Genomic DNA, 20,786 nt, shown 5'->3' with positions numbered 1-20,786 from the left:
GTCTATGGAGTCTCTGTGGGTAAAAGTTAGGAATAGGAAGGGGTCAATAACTCTACTGGGTGTTTTTTATAGACCACCCATTAGTAGCAGGGACATAGAGGAGCAGATAGGGAGTCAGATTCTGGAAAGGAGTAATAATAACAGGGTTGTTGTGGTGGGAGATTTTAATTTCCCAAATATTGTTTAGCATCTCCCTAGATTGAGGGGTTTAGATGGGGTAGTGTTTGTTAGGTGTGTTCAGGAAGGTTTCTTGACACAATATGTAGATAAGCCTACAAGAGGAGAGTCTATACTTGATCTGGTAGTGGGAAATGAACCTGGTCAGGTGTCAGGCCTGTCAGTGGGAGAGCATTTTGGAGATAGTGATCACAATTCTATCTCCTTTACCATAGCATTGGAGAGGGATATGAACAGACAAGTTAGGAAACCGTTTAATTGGAGTAAGGGGAAATATGAGGCTCTTCGGCAGGAAGTTGGATGCTTAGAGTGGAAACAGATGTTCTCAGGGAAACCTGTGGAAGAAATGTAGCAAATGTTCAGGGGATATTTGCGTGGGGTTCTGAGTAGGTACGTTCCAATGAGACATGGAAAGGATGGTAGGGTACAGGAACCGTGGTGTACAAAGGTTGTTGTAAATCTAGTCAAGAAGAAAAGAAGAGGCCCCTTGGGTAAGAGTGACCATAATATGGTGGAATTCTTCATTAAGATGGAGAGTGACATAGTTAATTCAGAAACAAAGGTTCTGAACTTAAAGAAGGGTAACTTTGAAGGTATGAGACATGAATTAGCTAAGATAGACTGGCAAATGACACTTAAAGGGTTGACGGTGGATATGCAATGGCAAGCATTTAAAGATCGCATGGATGAACTACAATAATTGTTCATCCCAGTTTGGCAAAAGAATAAATCAAGGAAGGTAGTGCACCCGTGGCTGACAAGGGAAATTAGGGATAGTATCAATTTCAAAGAAGAAGCATACAAATTAGCCAGAAAAAGTGGCTCACCTGAGGACTGGGAGAAATTCAGAGTTCAGCAGAGGAGGACAAAGGGCTTAATTAGGAAGGGGAAAAAAGATTATGAGAGAAAACTGGCAGGGAACATAAAAACTGACTGTAAAAGCTTTTATAGATATGTGAAAAGAAAAAGATTGGTTAAGACAAATGTAGGTCCCCTACAGACAGAAACAGGTGAATTGATTATGGGGAGCAAGGACATGGCAGACCAATTGAATAATTACTTTGGTTCTGTCTTCACTAAGGAGGACATAAATAATCTTCCGGAAATAGTAGGGGACAGAGGGTCCAGTGAGATGGAGGAACTGAGGGAAATACATGTTAGTAGGGAAGTGGTGTTAGGTAAATTGAAGGGATTGAAGGCAGATAAATCCCCAGGGCCAGATGGTCTGCATCCCAGAGTGCTTAAGGAAGTAGCTCAAGAAATAGTGGATGCATTAGTGATAATTTTTCAAAACTCTTTAGATTCTGGACTAGTTCCTGAGGATTGGAGGGTGGCTAATGTAACCCCACTTTTTAAAAAAGGAAGGAGAGAGAAACCAGGGAATTATAGTTAGGTTAGCCTAACATTGGTGGTGGGGAAACTGCTAGAGTCAGTTATCAAAGATGTGATAACAGCACATTTGGAAAGTGGTGAAATCATCGGACAAAGTCAGCATGGATTTGTGAAAGGAAAATCATGTCTGACGAATCTCATACAATTTTTTGAGGATGTAACTAGTAGAGTGGATAGGGGAGAACCAGTGGATGTGGTATATTTGGATTTTCAAAAGGCTTTTGACAAGATCCCACACAGGAGATTAGTGCGCAAACTTAAAGCACATGGTATTGGGGGTAAGGTATTGATGTGGATAGAGAATTGGTTGGCAGACAGGAAGCAAAGAGTGGGAATAAACGGGACCTTTTCAGAATGGCAGGCAGTGACTAGTGGGGTACCGCAAGGCTCAGTGCTGGGACCCCAGTTGTTTACAATATATATTAATGACTTGGATGAGGGAATTAAATGCAGCATCTCCAAGTTTGCAGATGACACGAAGCATTAGCTTTGAGGAGGATGCTAAGAGGATGCAGGGTGACTCGGATAGGTTAGGTGAGTGGGCAAATTCATGGCAGATGCAGTTTAATGTGGATAAATGTGAAGTTATCCACTTTGGTGGCAAAAACAGGAAAGCAGATTATTATCTGAATGGTGGCCGATTAGGAAAAGGGGAGGTGTAACGAGACTTGGGTGTCATTATACACCAGTCATTGAAAGTGGGCATGCAGGTACAGCAGGTGGAAAAAGGCGAATGGTATGCTGGCATTTATAGCAAGAGGATTCAAGTACAGGAGCAGGGAGGTACTACTGCAGTTGTACAAGGCCTTGGTGAGACCACACCTGGAGTATTGTGTGCAGTTTTGGTCCCCTAATCTGAGGAAAGACATCCTTGCCATAGAGGGAGTACAAAGAAGGTTCACCAGATTGATTCCTGGTATGGCAGGACTTTCATATGATGAAAGACTGGATGAACTAAGCTTATACTCGTTGGAATTTAGAAGATTGAGGAGGGATCTGATTGAAACGTATAAAATCCTAAAGGGATTGGACAGGCTAGATGCAGGAAGATTGTTCCCGATGTTGGGGAAGTCCAGAACGAGGGGTCACAGTTTGAGGATAAAGGGGAAGCCTTTTAGGACCGAGACTAGGAAAAACTTCTTCACACAGAGAGTGGTGAATCTGTGGAATTCTCTGCCACGGGCAACAGTTAAGGCCAGTTCATTGGCTATATTTAAGAGGCAGTTAGATATGGCCCTTATGGCTAAAGGGATCAGGGGGTATGGAGGGAAGGCTGGTACAGGGTTCTGAGTTGGATGATCAGCCATGATCATACTGAATGGTGGTGTAGGCTCAAAGGGCCGAATGGCCTACTCCTGCACCTATTTTCTATGTTTCTAAGAGCTTATGAAAGGTTCAAAAAACTAGGTAATGATAGGAATCTAGAAGATTATAAGGCTAGCAAGAAGGAGGTTAAGAATGAAATTAAGAGAGCCAAAAGGGGCCATGAGAAGGCCTTGGTGGACAGGATTAAGGAAAGCCCCAAGGCATTCTACAAGTATGTGAAAAGCAAGAGGATAAGAGGTGAGAGAATAGGACCAATCAAGTGTGATAATGGAAAAGTGTGTATGGAACTGGAGGAGGTAGCAGAGGTACTTAATGAATACTTTGCTTCAGTATTCACTATGGAAAAGGATCTAGGCCATTGGAGGTATGACTCGCAGCAGACTGAAAAGCTTGAGCATGTAGATATTAAGAAAGAGGATGTGCTGGAGCTTTTGGAAAGCATCAAGTTAGATAAGTCACCAGGACCGGACAGGATGCAGGCTACTGTGGGAAGCGAGGGAGGAGATTGCTGAGCCTCTGGCAATGATCTTTGCGTCATCAGTGAGGACAGGAAAGGTTCCGGAGGATTGGAGGTTTGTGGATGTTGTTCCCTTATTCAAGAAAGGGAGTAGGGATAGCCCAGGAAATTATAGGCCAGTGAGTCTTACTTCAGTGGTTGGTAAGTTGATGGAGAAGATGCTGAGGGGCAGGATTTATGAACATTTGGAGAGGCATAATATGATTAGGAATAGTCAGCATGGCTTTGTCAAAGGCAGGTCATGCCTTACGAGCCTGATTGAATTTTTTGAGTATGTGACTAAACACATTGATGAAGGTAGAGCCGTAGATGTAGTGCATATGGATTTTAGCAAGGCATTTGATAAGGTACCCCATGCAAGGCTTATTGAGAAAGTAAGGAGGCATGGGATCCAAGGGGACATTGCTTTGTGGATCAAGAACTGGCTTGCCAACAGAAGGCATAAGGTGGTTGTAGACGGGTCATATTCTGCATGGAGGTCAGTGACCAGTGGTGTGCCTCAGGGATCTGTCCTGGGACCCCTACTCTTTGTGATTTTTATAAATGACCTGGATGAGGAAGTGGAGGGATGGGTTAGTAAATTTGTTGATGACACAAAGGTTGGAGGTATTGTGGATAGTGTGGATGGCTGTCAGAGGTTACAACGGGACATTGAAAGGATGCAAAACTGGGCTGAGAAGTGGCAGATGGAGTTCAACCCAGATAAGTGTGAGGTGGTTCATTTTGGTAGGTGAAATATGATGGCAGAATATAACATGGTAACACTCCTGGTAGTGTGGAGAATCAGAGGGATCTTGGGGTCTGAGACCATAGGACACTCAAAGCTGCTATGCAGGTTGACTCTGTGGTTAAGAAGGCCTTCATCAGTCGTGGAACTGAGTTTAAGAGCCGGGAGGTAATGTTGCAGCTATGTAGGATCCTGGTCAGACCCCACTTGGAGTATTATGCTCAGTACTGGTCGCCTCACTACAGGAAGGATGTGGAAGCCATAGAAATGGTGCAGAGGAGATTTACAAGGATGTTGCTTGGATTGGAGAGCATGCCTTACGAGAATAGGTTGAGTGAACTCGGCCTTTTCTCCTTGGAGCGACGGAGGATGAGAGATGACCTGATAGAGGTGTATAAGATGATGAGAGGCATTGAGCGTGTGGATAGTCAGAGGCTTTTTCCCAGGGCTGAAATGGCTAGCACAGGAGGGCACAGTTTTAAGCTGCTTGGAAGTAGGTACAGAGGAGATGTCAGGGGTATGTTTTTTACACAGAGTGGTGAGTGCATGGAATGGGCTGCTGGTGGCAGTGGTGGAGGCGGAAACCATTGGGTCTTTTCAGAGACTCCCGGATGGCTACATGGAGCTTAGAAAAATAGAGGGCTGTGGGTAAAACCTAGATCGTTCTAAGCTAGGGACATGTTCGGCACAGCTTTGTGGGCCGAAGGACCTGTATTGTGCTGTAGGGTTTCTATGTTTCGATATCAACACTGTGCATGGTTGTAATGGAGGCTACTGGGAACACTGGTCACTTTGTAGCTACATCCACTACTATCAAGACATTTGTGCCTATGAATGGTCTGGGAAGATGCACATGAATCCTCTGGTCATGTTGGAATCCTGAACAGTGCATACTGAGCTGCTCGATCAGCTGATCTGTCCCGGGCCACCAGACGAAGCTTCAAACCAATGCTTTCATTTTGAGCACACCTAGATGCCTGGTGTGCAGCCCCTCTAACACTTCAGCTCGCATCAAAAGACAAACCCTGTCAAGGGCAAGTTGATCCCAGCACTGGTAAAAATGAGGGAACTGAAATTTCTGCTGCATGTGCCAGCCTTTTTGGGTTGCCATGTGGACCTGAGACAGTGTGGGGTCTTTTCTGGTTTCTCTTTGGATCATCTCTGCCGTAATAGAGGGACTTTCATTTTGTATTTGGGAGAATACATCAAGATGAGTATCTCCTTTTCCAGGGATAAACAGGACTATCCATCCACATTTCCATGATTCATCATCCGCTTGAATTCAATCTTGTAATTATGTCCTCCAAGAAACAAGGGGGCTTAAGGAACCCAGGCAGTGATCACAATATGATTGAGTTCAACTTGAAATTTGATAGGGAGAAAGTAAGAAACAGAGCCCATCTCTACATTCATGCTATTGCTGTTAGTGGAGCACCCTTCTGTGAAATGGAAATGGACACGTAGTTGATGATCAGTAAAGAGGGTAAACTCTCTTCCATACAAGTACTGCTTGAAGCATTTACACCCCAAACCAGACTTGAGGTCTCTCAAGCAACACACATCAAATTTGCTGGTGAACGCAGTAGGCCAGGCAGCATCTCTAGGAAGAGGTACAGTCAACATTTCGGGCTGAGACCCTTCATCAGGACGGTCATATTAAAAAACCTACTTCACACTGGTTTGGCAGGAACTTGTTATAGTAATTGACAAATTCTAAAAAAGGCTGCAACTATGACGCGTTCTTTAGCCTTGAGACATCCACTACTCTCAGCACACTTATGTAATCTAAGTGATTCTTAGTTTAAAGAATTCACACTTGTTGCGTCGTGCTCTGAACTCATAACCTTCTCATCTTTTTGACAAGTTCCTTGTCATCCTTACTAGTAACAATGATGTCATCCAGGTAGTACTGAGTGTCTGGGCAGTCTTGCAGAACCTAGTCCTTAGGCTTCTGCTGGAGTGCAGTTGCAGCTGCTACTCCAGAAATAAGCCTAATACAGTGATAAAGCCATTTGTGAACGTTTAAGGTGAGAAACACTTTGGACTATTCTTTCATCTCCATTTGTAGCTAGGCCTCAGCTACATCCACTTTGCTGAAGTCTTTCCACCCATAAATATTTGCAAAGATGAACTCTATCCTGGACAGAGTGTATTGAAGGGATTCAGTACTGGGATGATGGTGACCTTAAAAATCACCTGACAGACCCATCCTTCTTGGCTGCTGCAACCACTGGCATTGCCCATGGGCTCCACTCAACCTTGGAAATAATTCGTCCAGCCTTCATGGAATCTAGCTCACTGGCTACTTATCGTGGACTGTATAAAGAACTGGATAGGTATTGAAAGACTCGGATGTGGCATTTTTATTTAACACTATTTTACCCTTTGAACCTTTGATATGTTTGAGTTTTCCAATGCCTTTCTTGAACACTACTGTGGCACCATCCAGTACGTTTTTTAATTTGCTTTCAGTTGACTCAGTTGCAGGATACACGGCATGTAAATGGGGGAGGAACTCCACTCTGGTCATAGTTGTCTCAGCCAATCATAGACCCGCAATGCTAGCCCTCCTGTTTGTACCAAATGTGGCTTGTTGGTTGTTGTATTCCCACAGGAGTTATATTTTCTCCAATATAAATCCTTAGTTGGATTTCTGCAAGCTTCAGTTCAGTATTTTTGAAATGCCTTTCAATCTCATTTTGTGGAATGACTGTAACAGCTGAGTCAGTGTCTAATTCTGTTTTTATTAATTTGCAATTCACGTCTAGTGTAAGCCATATTCTCGTCTCTTGTTAGCTTTTACACAGTAAATCTCAAGGCTACTCACTGCTGTGCCACTCATTATTATCAGATTTTTCATCAACAGCCTGCAGATTAGTGCTCTTTTTGAAACTGCAACTTGACTTTTTATCTTTTTCTCTTCCCTGTGCAGTCTATTTATCTTTGTCTGCCCGATATGCTATTAGCATGAGTCCTACTTTGTTGCATCTTCTGCAAGTTTCACCTTTAAACTTGCGTTGGTCTTGTGTATGTGAGTGCCTGCCACAATGGTATCACAATTTAGACATTGCAATTTTGTACACTCTTACTTACATTCCTGACTGCAATTCATTTGTGTCCCTGTCTGTGGTTTTCATTGTTACAGCGATTTCAACTGAGTTGTGCTTCAATTAAAAACCGTTTTTGAATGCTTTCTTGTAAGATTCCACAAACTAAACAATCTCTCAGTGCATCAGTAAGCCCATCATTGAACCGACAATGCTCAGGCAATCTCTTCAATTCAGTCATGTAAGCTGAAATAGAACCCCCGCTTCCTTCTGATTCCACTTATGAAACCTATGAAACCTAAGGTGTTCTGTAATCAACAATAGTTTTGGTTTTAAATGCTCCTGCAGTATGTTCACAATATCAGCAAAGCTCATTTCGGCTGGTTTGGTTAGAGCAAACAAACTTCGAAGCAAACTGGAATTTTTTCCACCTATTGCACTCGGTATCACTGGCACGTGCTCTTCATTAGCTATTTTATTTGTTTCAAAATATGCTCACTTCATTCAGTATACATCATCTAGTTATTTGTTGTGTAATCAAGTGTGTCTGTCTTTCTGATGTAGCCAGCTATTTCTGCCTTTTTTAAAATGATTATTATCACCCGAGCTGTTAAAAGCTCAAACCTCTCTCCCGTTCTGAATAAAAACGTGCTGTGCTTCAACAAGTAGATAGTTGTCTTGGCTTCATTTCAAAACTACCTCATCGCCAGTGTTATGTTTTGTAATGAACCGCAAGAAAAACTTGGGTGTCAGGAAATGGGTATACGCAGAATTTCTTTAATCAGCGCTCACATATGATGTGGTAGAATAATGAAGATTGCATTTCACATATGTCTCACATATAATCCGTGTTGAATTATGTGAACAACAAAGAATGCTTAATCAAACAGTATATTTACAATATTACTCAAATATTACTGAAATATTGAATACACTACATCATGGATAATTGAAAACTGGAGGGCTATGTAGCAAGTAAGAGTTATAGATAGACCATTATTTATTTATTGAGACATAGCATGGCGTATGCCCTTCTGGCCCAACAATCCCCTGATTTAACCCCAGCCTAATCACGGGACAATGTACAATGACCATCAATTAACCTACCAACTGCTACGTTTTTGACTGTGGGAGGAAACCTGAGCGCCCAGAGGAAACCCACATAGCCACAGGGAGAATGTACAAACCCCTTACAGACAGTGGCAGAAACTGCACCGAGGTCAACACTACTATAAAGCGTTGATGTAACTTCTACAGTACCATGATCTTTGGGTATGTTAAAAAGTCAGAACAACTTTGTGAGCCAATGGGCCTGTATTGTCCTGTCCTGTACGCTGTTCTACGGTATATTCCTTATTGTAAAATACTATTATAATGTACTGTTGCTGCAGAACAATGAATTTCATGGTATGTCAGTGACAATAGGTTTGATTTCTGAGATTAGTTAAATTATTGTCACATATGCCAAGGTAAACATAGAAACATAGAAAATAGGTGCAGGAGTAGGCCATTCGGACCTTCGAGCCTGCACTGCCATTTATTATGATCATGGCTGATCATCCAACTCAGAACCCCGCCCCAGCCTTCCCTCCATACCCCCTGAGCCCCGTAGCCACAAGGGCCATATCTAACTCCCCCTTAAATATAGCCAATGAACTGGCCTCAACTGTTTCCTGTGACAGAGAATTCCACAGATTCACCACTCTCTGTGTGAAGAAGTTTTTCCTAATCTCGGTCCTAAAAGGCTTCCCCTCTATCCTCAAACTGTGGCCCCTCGTTCTGGACTTCCCCAACATCGGGAACAATCTTCTTGCATCTAGCCTGTCCAATCCCTTTAGGATCTTATATGTTTCAATCAGATCCCCCCTCAATCTTCTAAATTCCAACGAGTACAAGCCCAGTTCATCCAGTCTTTCTTCATATGAAAGTCCTGCCATCCCAGGAATCAATCTGGTGAACCTTCTTTGTACTCCCTCTATGGCAAGGATGTCTTTCCTCAGATTAGGGGACCAAAACTGCACACAATACTCCAGGTCTGGTCTCACCAAGGCCTTGTACAACTGCAGTAGTACCTCCCTGCTCCTGTACTCAAATCCTCTCGCTATAAATGCCAGCATACCATTCGCCTTTTTCACCGCCTGCTGTACCTGCATGCCCACTTTCAATGACTGGTGTATAATGACACCCAGGTCTCGTTGCACCTCCCCTTTTCCTAATCGGCCACCATTCAGATAATAATCTGTTTTCCTATTTTTGCCACCAAAGTGGATAACTTCACATTTATCCACATTAAATTGCATCTGCCATGAATTTGCCCACTCACCCAACCTATCCAAGTCACTCTGCATCCTCTTAGCATCCTCCTCACAGCTAACACTGCCACCCAGCTTCGTGTCATCCGCAAACTTGGAGATGCTGCATTTAATTCCCTCATCCAAGTCATTAATATATATTGTAAACAACTGGGGTCCCAGCACTGAGCCTTGCGGTACTCCACTAGTCACCGCCTGCCATTCTGAAAAGGTCCCGTTTATTCCCACTCTTTGCTTCCTGTCTGCTAACCAATTCTCTATCCACATCAATACCTTACCCCCAATACCGTGTACTTTAAGTTTGCACACTAATCTCCTGTGTGAAGGTAGGGTGAAAAACTTTTGTTTTGCGTGCTATCCATACAGTTCAATACATTACATTAGTGCATTGAGGTATTACAAGGGAAAAGCAATAACAGAATGCAGAATATTGTGCTACAGCAAGACAAAGCAGTTGGCAAGATGGTCACAGGCCTTTTCCATGTGGGACTGGGGCAGTGCATTACATGAAAGTGGAAAAATTGGCTTCCATTCTGCATATAATACTGTCTCTTGTAATATTTAATAAAAGTGGCTCATTTTTATTTCCCTCTACTGTTCAGCCTCAAACAACGGTGGGAAGATAGCAGGAGCCATTATTGGAGTTTTGCTCGCTTTACTTTTGATTGCCTTTGTCGTCTGGTTCATCCTTCGGAGGAAGAAGAAGACTACTTATGAGAAGGAGCAGCCTTTCGAAATACGGTAACTGCATATAGGTTTCTCTAATTCCTAGTAATCTTTCCCATTCCCCTTCTCTCTTTTTCCATTCCTCATTCTGGCATCCCTCTTACTCCTTCCCTTCTCCTCCCATGTCCATTACCTCCCTCTGATTTCCCTCCTCCTACATTGGTGGCCCGACATTTGTGTCCACCAATGTCCTTTGTCACTTGTCCGTGTCACTTGCCTTCGAAAGCATAGACACCAGCCTGCCAACTGACACCCCAACATCCTTGTCTCTAAATCCTAACCTGACCCCTAACTTCCCTCTCTATCCCCAAGAACATCCCTACAAATCTAAAACAACAACTCATTCTGAGTCACTGTCTCAATGGATACCATAGCACCACCTTGACCGATAGCTGATTGATAAGCTACATTAGAAGGCTGAAACCCTGGTGACCTCACGTAGCTAACATCCTTAATTCCATGGATAATTTTTGTAGGACTCCGGAACTCTGGTCAAGCCATGTCCTCTGTTGAGATTGTGGCTCAGATTTAGTTGTTTTTTAACATCCTGGAGGACATCAGGAGTCTAGTCCTGTGTGCTCGAAGGCCAGTGACAAAGGACATACATGGATATTGGGCTGTCCTAGGTCTGTGTGTCCTGGGATCTGATGGCCGCGTAAGCAGAACGCACAAGGACTGGTCAGTTAATGTGCCTGGAGTTCAGGGTCCCGTCATCAGCTAGTCCATGGATTGATACTGAAGATCAAATCTAAATGGAGAGAAAATTCAAAAATATGAGGTGTAACAGGTTTTTGCAGTCCTTGTATAGGTTAATTTGCATGTTGAGTCTCTGGTAATGAAGGAAAATACGACGTTAGCATTTTTTCAAGAAGACTAGAATATAAAAGCAAGGATGTGATGTTGAGGTACAGGTGGGGCCTCACTTAGAGTACTGTAAGCAGTTTTGGGTTACTTATCTAAGAAAGGATGTGCTGACGTTGGAGAGGTTTCAAAGGAGGTTCACAAAAATGACACTGGGATCGAAAGGCTTGTCATATGAGAAGCATTTGATGGCTCCAGGCCTCTATTCACTGGAATTCAGAAGAATGAGTGGTGATCTCATTAAAACATCGAATGTTGAAAGGCCTCAATAGAGTGGATGTGGAGAGGATGTTTCCTATGGTGAGGGAGTCTAGGACTAAAGGACACAGCCTCAGAATAGAGGGACGTTCATTTAGAGTGGAGTTGAGAATGAATTTCTTTAGCCAGAGAGTGGTGAATCTGTGGAATTTGTTGCTACAGGTGGTTATGGAGGCCAAGGCAGAGTTTGATGTAGTCAGGGCATGAAGGGATACAGGAAGAAGGCAGGAGATTGGGGCAGAGAGGAAAATGGATCAATCATGATGAAATTGCGAAGCAGACTCAATGGGCAAAATGGCCTAATTCTGCTCCTATATCTTATGGTCTTATGGAAGTCCATTGGCTAAATCCTGGACACTGGAGGCCTGTCCTAGAAGTGGAGGATAGTCCATAGGTGTTGATGGCTGGGAGTGAGGAAAGGGCCTTGTTTTGTTACTGTTCCTGTTCTGTGTTGTTCTGCTGAGGAATGAGGGTGTGTTACGCTGAGGAATGTGAGTGTGATACACCAGTGCTGGAATGTGTGGCCACACTTGCGAGCTGCCCCCAGGACATTCTTGGGTGTGTTGGTTGTTAATGCAGATGACATATTTTGCTGTATGTTTCAATGAATAAATTTGAATCTGAATCAGAATCTGAAGTTATTCCAAAAATGTATCTCCCAGGCAAGGTCCTAACCAACTCTGCTTCCCACTCCCATTTGGATATGTCCATACATAGCCTCCTCTACTGCCATGATGAGGCTAAACTCAGGTTGGAGGAGCAACACCTCATATACTGTCTAGGTAGTTTCCAGCCCCTTGGTATGAACATAGAATTCTCCAACTTCCGGTAATTCCCTCCCCCTCCTGTCCTCTATCCCTATGTCACTCTGCCCCCTCCCCCAGCCACCTACCACCTCCCTCATGGTCCCGCCTCCTTCTACTACCCATTGTGTTTTCCCCTATTCTTTCTTCACCTTTCCTGCCTATCACCTCCCTGCCTCCCTTCCCCCACCCCTTTATCTTTCCCCTTGCTGGTTTTTCACCTGGAACCTACCAGCCTTCTCCTTCCCACCCTCCCCCCACCTTCTTTATAGGGCCTCTGCCCCTTCCCCCTACAGTCCTGACGAAGGGTTCCGGCCCGAAACGTCGACTGATCATTTCCACGGATGCTGCCCGACCTGCTGAGTTCCTCCTGAGTTGTCCTAACCAACTGTTCTTTGGAAGTTTACCATCAGTGCTGTGATGTGTCTCTTCTGAAGTACTAAGTTCATGCAGAAATGATGAGTGTTTAAGATTTTCTGATTGCATTTGGTTTTCTGTTTTAACAGGGAAGACGTTCCTCCCCCAAAGAGCCGGGTTTCCACAGCTCGCAGTTACACAGTGGGCTCCCAGCGTTCGTCTCTGGGCTCAATGTCTCCCTCGAACATGGAGCCTTACAAGTCCCACTACGACCGACTGGCCACTGAGGAGCTCGAGCGCCCTGCAGCTCAGAGCCCACAGTTGACTCCATCGTACAAGGTAGCCGCTCCGAGTCTGAACCGAATGGGGGCTGTCCCAGTTATGATTCCAGCACAGCACCGTGATGGTTCCATTGTGTAGCAACTGACACCCCGTTTTCCCACCCACTAAGCCCCAAACCACCCCCCCACACCTCACCCAAAATAAATCCAGTAACACTAGTTGCCTTTTCCAGACTCTGAATTGCAAAGGAAGCTTCTAATTACGAATTCTGCTGTTTCACCAGACCGACACGCAAACGTTCTACAAGTCCACGTGTTCAGAAAGAGTCTGGTTTAAATCTTAATTCTGTTTAAATGGACAAGAGTTTTCTGTAGTTTTTTTTTGTAAAAAGATTGTCTTCTTCCTGAACTAGTCGGGTGTACAATTCCAAATCTGAACGCCCTTCTGTGGGTCTGTCATGAAAAGCTTGGGATTCGACATAGGGGAGAGGGGAGTGAACTCCTGGAAATCCTAAACATCGCCATCAACCGCATTACAGTGCACTTACCTCAGTCTCGGGCAAAATCTAGTTCATTGACAGAGTCATAGGGTGCTGCAGCACTGTCAGGTTCTTTGGCCCATCTAATATAATGCTAATATAACCTTCTGCCTCATGCCATTCACTTGTATCTGGACCACATCACTCCAAACCCTCCCTCCACGTACCCATCCAAGCTTCTCTGAAATGGTGCAATTGAACCTCCATCTGCCACTTCCACTGGCAGCTTATTCTACACTCACATCATCCTCTGAAGAAGTTGCCTCTCAGATCCTCCTTATAAATATTTCACCTTTCACCCCAAATACCAAATTCACCCTTTCTATACCTCTCATCATTTTGTATACCTCTATAACTGGGGTTCCCAATCTTTTATTTTATGCCATGGACCCCTACTGTTATCTGAGTGGCCCATGGACCCCAGGTTGGGAACTCCTGCTCTGTAAGATCTCCCCTCATTCTCCCATGCTCCACGGAATCAGGTTGTAACCTATTCATCCTCTCCCTGTAAGGCAGGTCCTCAAGACCCAACAATACCCTTTTAAATTTTTTGTGCACTCTTTCAACTTCATTGACATCTTTCCTGCAGATAGGTGACCAGAGCTGCACACAATACTCCACATTCTGCCTCATCAGGTTCTTGCACAACTTCAACATAACATCCCAACTCCAGTACACATTGCCCTGATTTCCAAAGACCAATGTACCAAAAGCTTTCATTATGATCCTATCTACCTGTGAAGCCATTTTCAGGGAATGTTGGATCTGTGTGGACCTCTTTGTTCTACAGTACATCTCAAAGACCGACCATTCACTGTGTAATTCCTATCCTGACTTGTCCAACTCCTCACACTTGTCTGCATTTGTTATTTTTTAGCCCATTTTCCCAGCTGATCAAGATCACGCTTTGGTAGTCTTCCTGTCTGTGCGCTCTGGCCCACTACGCCCACTACAGTAGTAGGTCAAGCTCCCCTGAAGTTTGCCCTGCGCTGGCAGTCAGGCAATCACAAGGGGCAAATGTTGCTCCATATGTGGTAGATATACCACTATGCCTCCAGTACGTAGAGTCATCGAAAAATCCAGTGCAAAACCAGGCCGTTCAGCCCACTGAGTCTGTACAGAGCCATTTAATCATACCTTAATCATACATCCTTTATTATACCACATAATAAGCTCCCAGAATAATCAAATGTTACCTTTATGCTGTGTATAGGTGTATAGCGATTGTTTTTATTGAATCAAAGAGATGTCACTAAAGGCCATTCTTTGACACCATGCTAGCTCCTAGCCAGTTCCATTCTTCCACTCTTTTCTCACTATAGTACGAATTACTCTCTCTCAAGCATGTATCCATTTTTATTTTAAAGGCTGTGGGTTTTCCTACAAGCAGTGAATTACAACCCCCAACAAAGAAAAAGCACATCACATGTCCTTGATCAAAATTTAAAACCTTTTCCACTTCTCCCTGAAATGTCCACCAATGGGAACAGTTTTCCTCTCTTCCACATCTTGGTTAGTCTTTTGTGCTTCCATCAAATCCCATTTTCTCAAGGGTGAACCTTGCAGTTTAAATCCTTCATCCTTGGAGATACCCCAACACATGTCTCCCGGCACCTCTCTGCGGCCTGAATATCCTCCCAAACATGCATTGACAGGAATTGGTTCCATTGCACCAGGCTTTGGAGGCCCATTGCTGTTCATTGTGGCCCCAGCACCCACTATGCTGTGTATTTAGGAAAGCCCTAACTTTCTGGTCAGGTTGACTCAGATATTGCCCATCTTCTGATATCACAGTGGTATTGTACCTTTGCCCCAGTTAGAAAATGAAGTACTTTGTGATTTTTAGATCTATTTGGCTTTGCATTGTTGCACCCATTCTAGAAGTTTATTTTTGTATTATTATATTTCAACATTGCATAATTCAATGTGCAAAGAAAGCTGCTCAAAGACAAGGTAGTGTCATCCTCCCACTCAAGGTTTTCACAACCAAAGATTCAATGCAGGAATAGCAGACGCAAAGTTCTCATTTGTAGTTCCGTACCGTACAGAGCTACAGTAGGCCAACTAGGACTCCCAAATTCAGACCTGGGCTTCTGCAGTCTAGGGGAAAGGAAAGTGAAACAGAAAAATGTTGTTTCTTTTGGATAATCCCTCAGCGCAGGGCACCCACTGTCTTTACCTGGTGTGGACCATGCGTGGCTTCATCAGTGTGGTCAATACTCAGAAACACCCACCCATCCTCAAAAATGAGCTCTAATGACAAGAAATATTTGGCACAGGGGAGGACAAACATCTGAAATCTGACAGATTGCAACTCTTGATCTTCCATTGAAACAAAAAGTTTTTATTTGCTCTTATACAAACTCATCAACCCTGGTCTTCCCTGTAAGATTGTGTGCTTCCTTTGAGAGGAACTTGGAAGTACAAGGTGTAGAACAACAGCAAACAATTCTTTGGCCGTGCCTCATTAGAGATCTCAAGCAAAGTTTGGTAATTTATCATGGATTAAGATTATTATGTAAATTTTTGTTATAAGTTTTAATGTTAAAAGTCAGTTGTGGAAAACTGACTTGTTGGATTTTTACGCTCATTTTGTTTAACATGGTACTTAAAAGCAGTATCCAGCTTGAAGGATCTGATACTGGAGCGTGTAGCTGAGCAGATTCTCAATGCCCTACATATTGCTTGTGTGTATACTTAGCTAATTTATGATTTGTACTTGAATAATGTGCGGATCCCAGGCCTGACCCTTACTTAGCCATTGTGCAGTGGGCTTGGATCCAAAGTTCTTTGCATTTGCTCGTCTGTTTTTGATGTGTACCTTTTTTCTATTTTGATGCATTACAGTGTGACATTAATTTGAACACTACAATATGTTGTATTTCACCAACAAGGAGGCCATAACCACCCTGAACTCTTGACATTCTCCTTCGCAACGGGAGTGCTGGGTTTGGAAACATCCTCTCAAGTGCATGGGCTAATAGAAGGTGGGGCGGGGTGGAGTTGGGTGGGTCGTGGTGGTCAATACTGGCGAGTATAAAGCTGGGTGCAAGTCCTGATTACTGCCCGATTGGCGTCTGTAGGAGGGACCTCTCGTCATATCTGTGCAGTTCAAAGCCCTGGTTCGGTGGGAGGAGTGGATTCAGATCTAGGTATTGGGCCCTATCACCAAAGGACACAAAGTAGTCACAGTGCTGGCAGTTAGGATAGCGAGCCGCACCTTTCATTTTGGTTTTGAGCTGAAGTGGGTGGGTGATCAATGTGTGGAGAGGGGAAACTGGACCTCTGCCTGGAGGGACTCTGCTTCCTATCCTCAGATATAAACAGAATATAGATAAACAGAAATGTGGTATGGAGATTCCCATTATTACATTTACTGGCAGTTCTGACTGAGTAGGTGGAGATGCTGCCTTTTACTGTTACGTATGATCCGAGGTCACACGCTGCAGATATTTATTAGGGAACTTGTTTGCCAAGTTGTCACTAGGCCCCATAATTGTGACACGGATCTTGATATAAGCCAGATTCTCCCATCTGCATTCAGAGCAAAAATCCTTCCTTTGGAGAAACTGTTTATTGCAGACTCTTGCTCAAGATGCAAATATCTCAGTGGGAATTAATTAACTCCTGTTGCGTCCAAGGCAGGGCTAGAGAGTGAGAGAGTGAGAGAGTGAGAGAGTGAGAGAGTGAGAGAGTGAGAGAGTGAGAGAGTGAGAGAGTGAGAGAGTGAGAGAGTGAGAGAGTGAGAGAGTGAGAGAGTGAGAGAGTGAGAGAGTGAGAGAGTGAGAGAGTGAGAGAGTGAGAGAGAGTGAGAGAGAGTGAGAGAGAGTGAGAGAGTGAGAGAGTGAGAGAGAGTGAGAGAGTGAGAGAGTGAGAGAGTGAGAGAGTGAGAGAGTGAGAGAGTGAGAGAGTGAGAGAGTGAGAGAGTGAGAGAGAGAGAGAGAGAGAGAGAGAGAGAGAGAGAGAGAGAGAGAGAGAGAGAGAGAGAGAGTGAGAGAGTGTGTGAGATGGGGAGAGAAAGAGGGAGTGTGTGTGTGTGAGATGGGGAGAGAAAGAGGGAGTGTGTGTGTGAGAGAGGGCAGAGTGTATGAGAGAGAAGGAGAGTGTGTGAGAGTGAGCATGAAAGAGGGTGTGAGTGTGAAAATGAGAGAGAGAGAGCCCACTGACATGAGGCAGTGCACAATTAGCTCGGTTGTGTGAACAGAATCTGGGATAAAACAAATAAAAATTTGAAATACTCAGCAGACCGGACAATAAAATGCAGGGTTAGCATTTTACATGTGGAACTGATAGAGTGTCTTCTCCCTGCAACATTAACTCTGTTCCCTATTGACAGGTGTTGCCTGACCAGCTGAGTATTTACAGTATCTTTTTGTTGACAGATTTCTAACATGTTAAATGCCAAGCAAAGCCTCTGATTTTCCAGTCAGATTTCACAATGTTGTAGTGTTTAAGTAAAGGGGTGGTGGGGGGGCAGGGGGTGGAAGGCAGGAGCAAGTAACTGGCAAGGCATGTTGGTCCAAGATGGAAGGTGAGGGACAATATTGGGGCAAGAGGAGAAGCAGAGTCTAGGTCCGGAGGAGGAAGAGGCTGATGTGACTGGGTGCAGGACGCTAGAAAAGTACTTTGGGTCAAGGTGAGGCTCTGCTCATTTCACACTCACATTCATTCAGGAATAGGGACTCTGGAGCCATTGCCCTTGGAGGAGAGAAGATAACGGAGTCAGGTCTAGGAACTCCTAAGTTGTGGACCTTTAGGAGAAGCAGGCAGCCCTCAGGGATGAGGGCCAGTGATCAGAGGTCATCAGTTTGAACGTGAAGGGAATCATGCAAAGGTGGTTACATTCTGTAAACAGCTATCCAGGCAGTGGGCTGTAAACAGACTAACTAGTCAACGGGCCCGCTAAAAGGGCTTCTGAAGATTTTCAGGATTCCGAGATGGAATTTTGTTTCCCAGTTTTGGTCGGAGGCCTGGACAAATAACGAATTTCCAACTAATTCCCATTCCTCAGGAAGCCTGGAGGACAATCCTGTCTGTCAAGGCAGTTTGCTTTGGATATGTAAGCACTGATTTGGCATGGCTGTTGCCTGCTCAGATAAACAGAGACCTTGCTCAAATGCGGTATAGACTGAGTGTGGGCCACGAAGCTGTTAGTGACCTCTTCACATGCTCACAGCTGGCTGCATGCAAAGAGTTCCACACAGCTGCAACATGACTTTCTGGCTCATACTCAGTGCGCTGATCTCAGAAAGCAAGCCTGCTGAATGCCTTCTTCACCACTTTGCATGGCCACTTTCAGGGAGGGCTCGGCTTGCACCCCTTGCTACTTCAGTGCTCCCAAGGGTCATAGAGCACTACAGTACAGGACAGGCCCTTTGGCCCATCTAATCTGTGCTGAACTATTATTCTACTTAGTCCCACAACCCGCGACTGGCCCATAGCTCCCCATACACCTCTCATTCATGAATCTATCCAAATTTCTCTTAAATCTAACGTGCATCCACCACTTCCACTGGCAACTTATTCCACACTCTCACCATCCTCTGAGTGAAGAAGATCTCCTTATGTTCCCCGAACATTTCACCTTTCACCCTTAATCCTTGAGTTTGAAGTGGGAAAGGTCGCATTGCTCTGAGTAGTGAATATTTACTTCTGTTAGAAAGTTTGAACAGATATTGAGCAGATCAAAAGGAATTGTAACTTAGCTGGGTCAGAGACTTGTGTAGTTACCAAGGAATTACGTTTAGTGGCCCTGAAAAAGACAGCAGGCAAGAATGGGCTCAAGTATGCAGGAAATCAGCTTTATAAATGTGCAGAACCTTCTTTAAACTGACCCTAGGCCAAGATATAAGCTTCCGACTGGATACTTGAGCTGTTAACCCAAAACGTCTGCACTGATCTCGATATCACCTCTGTTGTACTTTGTGCTGGTGTGTATTTTATTTAGTTAATCAATGCTCTATCCTGTCAATGGTTAAATGTGAAATCTGAATAAAGGTTTTGAGAATATCTAGATATCCTGGCTACCTGGTATTTTGTAAGGGTGAAAGGTGACAACTTGCTCTGACCTGAGTCAGTTTATTTTGTTTTGCGAATGGGGCATTGTACAGCGAATATAAGACCATGAGATATAGGAGCAGAATTAGGCCATTTAGAAAATTGAAGTTGCTCCACCATTTCATAATGACTGATCAAATTTTCCACTAAACCCCAGTCTCCTGCCTTCAGCCGAATCCCTTCATGCCTTGACCAATTAAAAATCTATCAACTTCTGCCTTGACTATACTTAAAGACTTGGCCTGGGCAGTTGCCTGTGGCAAAGAATTTCACAGATTCACCACTCTCTGGCTAAAGAAATTCTTCTTCATCTCCATTCTAAAAGGATGCCCCTCTATTTTGAGGCTGTGTCCTCTGGTCTTAGACTCTCCCATCATAGGAAATATCCTCTCCATATCCACTGTATCAAGGTCTTTCACCATTCTATAGGTTTCAATGAGGTCACACCACATTCAACTGAATTCAAGTGAATACAGGCCCAGAGCCATTCAAATGCTCTTCAAGTGATAAACCATGCAATCCTGGAATCATTTTCACAAATCTCCTTTGAACCTCTTTATATTCCTCTTGAAATGAATACTAACATCTCATTTGCCTTCCTCACCACAGACTCAACCTGCAAATTAAACTTTAAGGAATCCTACACAAGGACTTCCAAGTTCCTTTGCACCTCAGATTTCTGTATTTTCTCTCCATTTAGAAAATATTCAACCCTTTCATTTCTTCTACCATACACTTCCCAACACTATCTACCATTTCTTTGCCCATTCTCCTAATCTGTCCAAGTCCTTCTGTAGCCTCTCTACTTCCTCAAAGCTACCTGCCCCTCCACCTATATTCATATCATCTGCAAACTTTGCAACAAAACCATCAATTCCATCATGCAAATCATTGACATATAATGTAAAAAGAATCGGTCCCACCACAGACTCCTGTGGAACACCACTAGTCATGAGCAGCCAACCAGAAAAGGCTTCTTTTATTCCCACTCTTTGCCTCCTGCCAATCAGCCACTGCTTTATCCATGCTAGAATCTTCCCTGTAATACCATGGGCTCATAGCTAACAGCCTCATGTGGCACCTTGAAAAAGGCCTTCTGAAAATCCCAGTGCACAACATCAACTGATTCTCCTTTGTCTATCCTGCTTGCTATTTCTTCAAAGAATTCCAACAGATTTGTCAGGCAAGATTTTCCCTTGAGGAAACTATGCTGACTACAGCCTATTTTATCATGTGCCTCCAAGTAACCTGAGACCTCATCCTTACTAATAAACTCCAACATCTTCCCAAGCACTGTCAGGCTAATTGGCCTATGGTTTCCTTTCTTCTGCCTCTGTCCCTTCCTGACATTTGCAATTTTCTAGTCCTCTGGAACTATTCCAGAATCTCGTGATCCTTGAAAGATC

The 20,786-nt window shown here is 43.9% G+C and overlaps 1 protein-coding gene across 3 annotated transcripts in view; it reads left to right on the top strand.

Moving 5' to 3' along the window:
* cxadr (CXADR Ig-like cell adhesion molecule) overlaps positions 1 to 20,786 on the top strand; it is a 152,490-nt gene that overhangs the window by 90,618 nt on the left and 41,086 nt on the right. For 2 of the 3 annotated variants that reach the window (XM_072259845.1, XM_072259844.1), the window contains exons 6-7: positions 10,101 to 10,239; positions 12,653 to 12,842. In XM_072259845.1, the coding sequence (XP_072115946.1) occupies positions 10,101 to 10,239; positions 12,653 to 12,842 (329 nt within the window). Of the gene's footprint in view, positions 1 to 10,100; positions 10,240 to 12,652; positions 19,339 to 20,786 lie in introns of those variants that run through there. The other variant, XM_072259843.1, reaches the window with a different exon arrangement.

This window comes from Mobula birostris, chromosome 6, assembly GCF_030028105.1.
Source record: "Mobula birostris isolate sMobBir1 chromosome 6, sMobBir1.hap1, whole genome shotgun sequence".
Lineage (NCBI taxonomy): Eukaryota > Metazoa > Chordata > Chondrichthyes > Myliobatiformes > Myliobatidae > Mobula > Mobula birostris.
This window is presented reverse-complemented; position numbering and strand designations above follow the sequence as displayed.